Genomic DNA, 9711 nt, shown 5'->3' with positions numbered 1-9711 from the left:
ATTGATTCAGTGGATTCAACAGTGAGCCTTACTCTTTTTTATCTGGTTGTGCAAATGGGTATGTAAGAGAAGGTACTGATGGGGATGTAAATTTCACAAGATGACCCCTGAGGGTGAAAGGTAACATTGAATCATGCTCCTTTCTTGAATACCTTTTCAACCAAATTATTGTTACTTGAAACATCACTTTAAGCCAGCTCCTGCCTCTCTGGTCACTTGGCCCCAGCTCTTGAAGGGTGAAGAATCAGATTAACCCTTCATCCATTAGGACCCTTAGCTGACTTTTTTCTCTTTGCTTTCCTACAACAGATTGCAGATTGAGCTTAACCAAGAAGTTCAGAGTCTAATCAACGCTGACCTGACCTACAATACGAGAAGGGAGTTCCAGTTCTGCCTGCCCAGCTGGGCCCCTGGTGACCGCTGATAAATTGGCTTCACTCATTGCCTGTGTGGAAAATTCTCCCTATTGAATTTTTTCATTTTTCTTTACTTTTCTTTCTTTCTTTCTTTTTTTTTTTTTTTTCACATGGAGGACAATAACAAAGAAGACAACACAGGCTGATAAGACCAGAGACCATAGGAGAATTCTTTTACCACAGGCCTTCAAGACTTTTCCTCTACTTGGAGTTCTGGACTTTAACAGAACCCTGTCCAATCATTTGGTTTTGCTATATATATATACATATATATATATATTTTTTTTTTTTCTTCTCTTTTTAGTTTCGCTACCACCTTGTATTTTGTTTCTGTACTTCAGAAATGGGCCTACAGACCACACAGTGGCCCAACCATGGGGCTTTTTTCCTGAAATCTTGGCTTCTTATCTCCTTGGGGCTCTACTCACAAGTGTCAGAAATCTTGGCGTGCCCTAGCGTGTGCCGCTGCGATAGGAACTTTGTCTACTGTAATGAGCGAAGCTTGACCTCAGTGCCTCTTGGGATCCCGGAGGGCGTAACCGTACTCTACCTCCACAACAACCAAATTAATAATGCTGGATTTCCTGCAGAACTGCACAACGTCCGGTCCGTGCACACGGTCTACCTTTATGGCAACCAACTGGATGAATTCCCCATGAACCTTCCCAAGAACGTCAGAGTTCTCCATTTGCAGGAAAACAACATTCAGACCATTTCACGGGCTGCTCTGGCCCAGCTCTTGAAGCTCGAGGAGCTTCACTTGGATGACAACTCGATATCCACGGTGGGGGTGGAGGACGGGGCCTTCCGGGAGGCTATTAGCCTCAAACTGTTGTTTCTATCCAAGAATCACCTGAGCAGTGTGCCTGTGGGGCTTCCTGTGGGTTTGCAAGAGCTGAGAGTGGATGAAAATCGAATCGCCGTCATATCAGACATGGCCTTTCAGAACCTCACGAGCTTGGAGCGTCTGATCGTGGACGGCAACCTCCTGACCAACAAGGGCATCGCCGAGGGCACCTTCAGCCACCTCACCAAGCTCAAGGAATTTTCCATCGTGCGGAATTCCCTCTCCCACCCCCCTCCCGATCTCCCAGGTACACATCTGATCAAACTCTACCTGCAGGACAACCAGATCAACCACATCCCTCTGACAGCCTTCTCAAATCTGCGCAAGCTGGAACGGCTGGATATATCCAACAACCAGCTGCGCGTGTTGACTCAAGGGGTCTTTGATAATCTCTCCAACCTGAAGCAGCTCACTGCTCGGAATAACCCCTGGTTTTGTGACTGCAGCATTAAATGGGTCACGGAATGGCTCAGATACATCCCTTCATCTCTCAACGTGCGCGGTTTCATGTGCCAAGGGCCCGAACAAGTCCGGGGGATGGCTGTCAGGGAGCTGAATATGAATCTTTTGTCGTGCCCCACCACGACCCCCGGGCTGCCCGTCTTCACCCCGGCCCCAAGTACAGCCTCTCCAACGACTCAGCCCCCCACCCTCTCTGCCCCAACCCCCAGCAGAAGCGATACCCCCCTGACTCCCACCACCTCCCGACTGCCCACCATTCCTGACTGGGACGGCAGGGAAAGAGCGACCCCGCCTATTTCTGAACGGATCCAGCTCTCTATCCATTTTGTGAACGACACATCCATTCAAGTCAGCTGGCTCTCTCTCTTCACGGTGATGGCATACAAACTCACGTGGGTAAAAATGGGCCACAGTCTGGTGGGCGGCATCGTCCAGGAACGCATCGTCAGCGGTGAGAAGCAACACTTGAGCCTGGTGAACTTAGAGCCCAGATCCACCTACCGGATTTGTTTGGTGCCCCTGGATGCGTTTAACTACCGAGCTGTAGAAGATACCATTTGTTCTGAGGCCACCACCCACGCCTCCTATTTGAACAACGGCAGCAACACTGCTTCCAGCCACGAGCAGACGACTTCCCACAGCATGGGCTCCCCTTTTCTGCTGGCCGGTCTGATCGGGGGGGCCGTGATATTCGTGCTCGTGGTCTTGCTCAGCGTGTTTTGCTGGCACATGCACAAAAAGGGGCGCTACACGTCCCAGAAGTGGAAGTACAACCGAGGCCGGCGGAAAGATGACTATTGCGAGGCAGGCACCAAGAAGGACAATTCCATCCTGGAGATGACCGAAACCAGCTTTCAGATCGTCTCCTTAAATAACGATCAGCTCCTTAAAGGAGATTTCAGACTGCAGCCCATTTACACCCCGAATGGGGGCATTAATTACACAGACTGCCATATCCCCAACAACATGCGATACTGCAACAGCAGCGTTCCAGATCTGGAGCACTGCCACACGTGACAGCCTGAGCCCCGGCGTTGGGAAGGTGGACGGTGAGACTCTCGAGAACACACACGTGTGTGCACCTAGAGACACGCGAATTACATTTGATAAATGTTACCCAGATGCATTTGTGCATTTGAATACTCTGTAATTTATACGGTGTACTATATAATGGGATTTAAAAAAAAAAAGTGCTATCTTTTCTATTTCAAGTTAATTACAAACAGTTTTGTAACTCTTTGCTTTTTAAATCTTAAAAAAAAAAAAATAGTCGCTGAAGTACTGTACAGGGTTGTACAAGGAGAACCCAACGCCAAGGCAAAAGACGGAGTGATTCTTCCTCATGAGGCACATTAACCATTTTTGCAGTGGAAGCTGTCAGAGTAAATTCCTTCCTTACGGCCGGTCGCTGGTTAGATGAAAGGGCAGATTAGAAGAGCTCATCAGGGTAGGCTAAGTGATGTGGGTGAAACAAGAAATGGCCCAGATACCTTCATGCTATTTCTGCCTTTCCTAGTCTGGAAGAGAAGTTAAAAATCTCGAAATAGAAGAAAGGAGGTAGTTACCCTGAGTTGACCCAAAGCAGGAAATAGAGAAAAGCATCATGAGGAAGCCCGTTCCTGTAAGATAAGTTAACCCAACCCGGCAGAGCCCAGCAAATGACATTTTGGAAAAGAACTCCAAACTCGGGTGTTGGCTTTCTGACCGGGAGCTTAAAAATCACTCCTCATGCTTCCCTGACCCTATTATGATAACAGAGTTAGAGACTTGAGTCTGATTTCAGTCATCTGCAGGGACAGGTAGGATGTTCCAGCAAGAAAACTCCCTTTAAAAGTGTTACTATTCAAATTATATGTCAGGTTGAATCACATTCAACAGAGATATATTCTAGAATACTTTTTTAGAAGAGGCTAATAAAATAATGGGAAGAATTATATTGAATGGAATTATTTTTGATAATGAGAATTATTTGGGTAGATTCACTGAAGCTATGTCAACATGATATTTAGACCAACAAGAGGTTAGTGTTTGGAATATACTGAACTTGTTATTTAAAAACTATTGATACCATTTAGACAAAAACAAGTGATAAGCGGTTCTGCTATACTTTATCAAATGACTGTGTTAACACGTATCATGTTGAAATAGCTTGAATTAATACCTTTATCCCCTCGCAAATTTGTCTTCCAATCACCTCACATATATTTTCGTAATTAGCTATTTATGCTACATTTGTTTGATTTTTTTCCCACTCTGCTTAAAATTTGAAAGAAAATTGTAGATGACAGTTTTGGTTGCACAAAATATCCATATATACTTATACACTTTAAAATGTATACTAATTTTCAGTGTTCATAATCCTATGGGGACACATTAAAGCTGGATGATTTTTTTTTATTTTTAAAGCAATACTGAGTTCCCACCTTGAACTGACTTTGACCCTGTTCTAGTTTTGAAATTTCATTTATTCCTTTTCAGTTTTGGATGTCCCTCTTGTTTGGGAATCATGGAGGGATGATCAATCTTTTATTAAAAGGATAACATGAAAAATGAACAAGTCAGGGAGTGCGAGCTTGTTCCCCTAATCTTGGCAGAGTGGGGCATACAGCAGAGGGCATAGGGAAGGGAGGGATGTCTGTGTTTAATTCTAGATATTTTTGAAGCAATGTCCATCTTCACAAAGTATGTATAATTTACTCCTTTTCATCCCTTAGATGTAGAAGGGCTATCGATTGCATACATTATCTAAAATACACACACACTTGGAAAATTCCTTATAAAATCAAATTTCATCCTGTGTTGCATATTTCCTTTACCGCTGGCCATTTTTTAGGGACCTAGGAAGTTAATGTCACAATCATTTTTGCTTTCTCTCTCTCTCTCTCACTTTTAACAAAATAGAACTGTGATGTGTCTTCTTTGTAAGAGTTTAGGTATAAAATGCTATGCAAGTTTTTCTTTATAGTAAGAGCTTTATTTTCTTTAATAATGTACCCCCAACTTATATGTTTTAATCTCCCTTGTCCCTCAGAATAAGCAGAAAATATAACTGAAGTTATAATGTTGTAGAAGCAAGAATCGAAACTGCAGTCAGTTGAGCTGAAATTAGCTACGAATTAATTTGAATTAATTCTAAAGTGACTTAGGTTTCCATTTTAGTCTATTAGCTAGCAAATTTTGGCTGTTGCTATTTTAAACCTAATTCCACACAGCAAAGGGACAAGACAGTCTGTGAAGGTGATCAGTGTAAACAGTAAGCCATGTAACATTCAGGACAATGACATGGGGTTTTGTGTACTTACCTGGATAATTCCCTTCCACTGTCCTCTTCCCCTTGGCTGTGTAGATAAAACTATGTGTTCAAATGATGGTACTTGGACTTTTGAGGGTTTTTTTTTCTCTCTTACCCACTAAATACTCATTCTCATTTGTTTCTATTGTGTGTATAACCCTAGCGTGGTATTTGGCTGCTGAAACATTTTTGCTTTGGGCCAAGAAGACCAATGTTGGAGAGGTTTCTATGACGTCTTATGGGATTCAGAGAGTTATTTGGGGCTTAACTGGTACCATGCAGACCTAGTCACTTGAAGTGGTTCCTTTGCTAGAAGATGTTCCTGAAGAGATAGAGTGTAGGTATAGGCTTCACTTTGCTCTTGTACACAATATGGCAGAGACTGCTAAAATTCGTATCAGTGTGTCATTTGTCATGGCATACCTGGGGCTCTCGCTGACACCAGGATAGAAAGCACATCACTGTATTTGTAATGTCTTATGTGTCTTAGGAGAACTGCTGATTAACCAACCACAGGTGTTGAATTAGGGTTTGAAGGTGCACACCCAGTCCGTGAACAAAGCCATACACAAGGGACTGGCTGATAAAGAGCTTGATGCTGTTTGACCAAACAAGATGATCAGATAATACGCAGCCACTTTCAGAGCTAGGGGACTATCACTGTGCAGAGGAAATTCTAAAAGGAAAAGATACAGCCATGATCACACAGATATTATGGATCGTTATTCATACCCAGGGTTGTCATTAATACCTATTTGTCTGGGAAGACGTGCTTGAATAGAGAGAGGCTCTGGTCTTCCCTCAGAACTGTCAAATGCATTAACAGTCATTGCAATGCACAACCACGGGCAGAGACAAAAATTGTGTTTCCCTACCTAGTTTCCCTGTGTGAGAAGTGGAAAACATTCCATCCCATGAGAAATAATGCAATTTCTAATTATCTGGATGCTTGTTGAAAATATATTAGATATGTTCCCTGAGGTAAAAACAAAAACAAAAACAAAAAACCTGTAATGTGACTAGTCTGGCAAAATTATGAAGTAGCTAATTCTAAGTCCCCATTTCCTATGAGTGCAGATCATGATGGTCTTAGTCATTTCACAAGATCACAACTTACTTCCCCTTTGTGGAGAACCTGCTCTGCATGTGGCCAGCAGGATACCCAGTCCAAACATAACTTACAGGGAACAGTTGCTGCACTAGTCTCGGGAACCTCAGCTGGAGAGCTCAGTGCAACTTTTGACCGTGAAGTGGTTCATTTCCATTGCCATCTTTGTTCATAGTGTTTTTCTTGAACCTACAACAAGAAGACATTACTTTAGAACATGAGAAGAATTGTTTTGCCCATGATTTTCCTGCTTCATGGGAAAGCAAAGCAGTTTCTTTGTGCCCCAAAGGGAAAGAGATACAAACACAAAACATTCTCCTAGTTCTTATTCGTAGTCAAAACTGGCCTGATTTTTTTGTTTTGTTTTGTTTTTGTTTTTGTTTTCATTTTCGTTTTTTCCAGTCAAAATACTGATGAAGAAAGCTGTAGCTTACATCCTTCTCTGATTTCTTCAGCAGGGTCAAAAGAAAACTACTGGCAATGGGGATGTTTGTCACAGATTGTGGGGAGAAAGATTTGTACATGTATGATACTGTTGTTGTAACAAATGGATCAGTGTCTTGTGCTATGGTTTTCATTTTTCTTTTTCTAGAGGCACATTCACCGAAGAGCACAAAGCAAGGCCATTGCAACAGACATTTTTAAATGAGTATGAAACACACACGTGCGTGTGCACACACACACAAATACACACCCTGAGGCATTTATAAAGATATCCATGGGATGTAAGATTTATAACCTTTTTGAGGTAAGGTAAATCTGTCGCCACTGTCTGTTCCTCCTAGGACCAGTATATATTCACTGAAAGTTAATTCCAGTGATTTGTTATTGTTTGAGCCATATGTTAATTTGCTTCCGGTTTACGTTTAGTGTGTTCTCAGTGACAAGGGACTGCAAGGGGCTGGAAGATTCTGCATTACACACCCTCCGAGACCTACCATGTCACACACTTTGTTAACTATCAACTTCACTCCACACTATACAGTACCTTGTTGATATATTCAGTAAAGGCTTATTTTAAAAGAAAACCACATTGTGTTTATCTGAGTAAGTTCATTGGGGTTCTACCAATACTCGCATTCTTAATGTTAAAAAGAAATATGGGATGCTTCCTCATGATGCAGGAGGGTGGCAGGGATGAAGAAGGTGGTAGGATCTTTCCCTTTCTCCTACCTTAAAGAAGTGTTTTTTTACGGCCATGTGAGCCTTTTTGTGTGAGGGATTTCTATGACATCTTCACGTTCTTTTCTATTTCCCAACTAGATTGTGTGTTTCTATGAATATCTTTTTAGTATACACACATACATCAAATATATTGTTTTGTATTTGTAAAATCTGTGTTGTTTAGGATAGAGATAAATACCAATGTAGTTATCCAATCAGAATAACCATTTTTTCCCTATTTCAACACATAAGCTATTGGTTTTAAATGTCAATTTTCTTTAACATATTTTCATGGTACATTTCTACTTCAGATCTGTTTACAGCTCATGTACCCATACTTCTAATGAGCACTCATGAAAATGTATCTACTCATATGCTCCACTTCAACTCACATTAATCTCAAGGTTTGCCAGAGCCCTTTCTCTAACTCTTCTTGACCACTTCACTAATAATGTATTTGACAGAGATTAAATCAGGAAATAAAATCACGACACTTCAGTTAACTAGTGTTAATTATTTGTAGACTCTCTGTTGGAAAATTAAGTATGAAAGACAATGGTAACAGGTGATTCACATTACACTTGGGAGATTTTATGTCAAGTAATGTCCAGGCAACTCCTAGCTACTTTTACCAAGAATTACAGACCTTACTCTGTGAAAGTCAGACCCTTAGTCAAGGAATACAATTCATACCAAAAAAAAAAAAAAAAAAAGGTTATTAAGATCCTTCTCCTTTGTTCCAGGCACCTGGGTGAGTATAGAGTTTTCAGAGAGGAATAAAATGTAGTCTTAGGCAAATCAATCATATCTTCCACTTCCCTGTGTTCCTAAAGAAATCTGTCCATCCAAAGTATATACTCCTTATCTACTTTCTACAGAGTACTATGTTAGATTCTTCAGAGGAGTTGGAGAAAAATATGACTCTGCTGCTAAGGAGCTCATAGATCATGCAATAAGCTCATTCTCTAACACTTTCCAGATTTTCAGAGACTGCATTCTCTCAAACTCACCAGAGTGTCTAAGGTGACAAAAGAAATACATGTACTTCTTGGTAAATTTGATGATGCATTAGTTGTATATATTAGATGATCTTGGTGTTTAATAGATGACACAAAGTGATAGTGCATTGATAAAATTAGAATTGAATTTGAATTAACTTTTCAAACATATACTACATGATTGAACATTTAGGAATTGTGTTTGGTAATTAAACATGCAACCTTAAATTTCCTTTGGGCACCTGAATATAAACTAATCTAAAACAAGAATAATGGCACCTTATAATCATTGATCACCTATGTAAGACCATATATAGAATGCTTTGATACATGTGGTCACATTTTGTCTTTATCCATGTAAGGTATGTTATCATCATTTTTCAGATTGTAAAGCTCAGTTTCCCGAGAAGTATAGTGATTAGTCCATGATCACAAAACCTGTAAAATGACAAGAGTCGGAATTAACCTAAACATGACTCTTAATTATTTCCTGTCTCTTAATAAATTGACTAGCTTTAAGACTGACTAGGCTTCAAGGCAACTTCTTTGTCAATGGTTAAAATTTGTGATGATGGAGATATCACGACTTCACTCAGTGGATGATATTAACTATTGTTCATGACAAATCAAGGGAACATTCTTAAAACCTAAAAAATATCTGTCTTTTAAATCCATTGGTTACATATCCCTGTTTTTTTTTTTTAATAGAAATTCTGTGCTTATTATTGGGTGACTGCACATTTATCTGATTTGAAAGCTTCAGATGGAATCAAGATATGCCTAAACCCACAGGGTGAGCTGAAAGAACTATTAAAAGGACCTGAGTCAGGTTATTTTTGGTAATGAATTTGTTTCATACTTGAGAGGTTGCTCGAAGTATTTTGTAGATCCTGCTGAAGATGCTCATATGTCAGAATCTATTAGGGCCTTAGCAAACTGGGCTTCTGGATTTATGCTTTTTTTTTTTTTTTTCAATAGCACAAATAGAAAATGTGTGTTTTAGAGGATATAGGAGTTTTGTTTTCATTAGTTATACTGAAAGTTAAGAGTAAAGACTTTGTAATGGTACACTCTAAAACAAATGCCTTTTTAGCACACACACCGAATGATGAACCCATTTACCCATTTTCTTGGTATAAAGTCTAAACCAAATGAAAATTTATTACATCTTTAAGGAGATTCTGATCATTTCAATGACATAATCAACATCCATATTGGGTCACTCTATTCTTAACCAAATATAAAATTGTGCTTTTCGAGAGTCTGCTAAAGTCTGTGATTTGGGTAATAAGGGCCTTTGTTGGTTTATTTTTTTTTTCCCCCATTCCACAAATACTTGGGGAGGCCTGGTAAGTTTTGGTGCTGACAGTAACTTTGTATCACTGAAAATCTTCCCTGGAAGTTACTGGCATTCAACACATGGG

The 9711-nt window shown here is 40.3% G+C and overlaps 1 protein-coding gene across 1 annotated transcript; it reads left to right on the top strand.

Moving 5' to 3' along the window:
- Positions 1 to 759: 759 nt before the first annotated feature.
- On the top strand, positions 760 to 8805 carry FLRT2 (fibronectin leucine rich transmembrane protein 2; the record flags this gene model as incomplete). The annotated part of the gene is made up of 1 exon (XM_080809435.1): positions 760 to 8805. The coding sequence occupies one exon, from the start codon at positions 760 to 762 to the stop codon at positions 2740 to 2742; it is 1983 nt and encodes a 660-aa protein (XP_080665561.1). The 3' UTR covers positions 2743 to 8805.
- Positions 8806 to 9711: the final 906 nt, after the last annotated feature.

The sequence above is a fragment of the Martes martes genome (genome assembly GCF_963455335.1).
Source record: "Martes martes genome assembly, chromosome: 7".
Classification (NCBI taxonomy): domain Eukaryota; kingdom Metazoa; phylum Chordata; class Mammalia; order Carnivora; family Mustelidae; genus Martes; species Martes martes.
The sequence above is the reverse complement of the archived record's forward strand: the minus strand, read 5'-3'. Positions and strand labels throughout refer to the sequence as shown.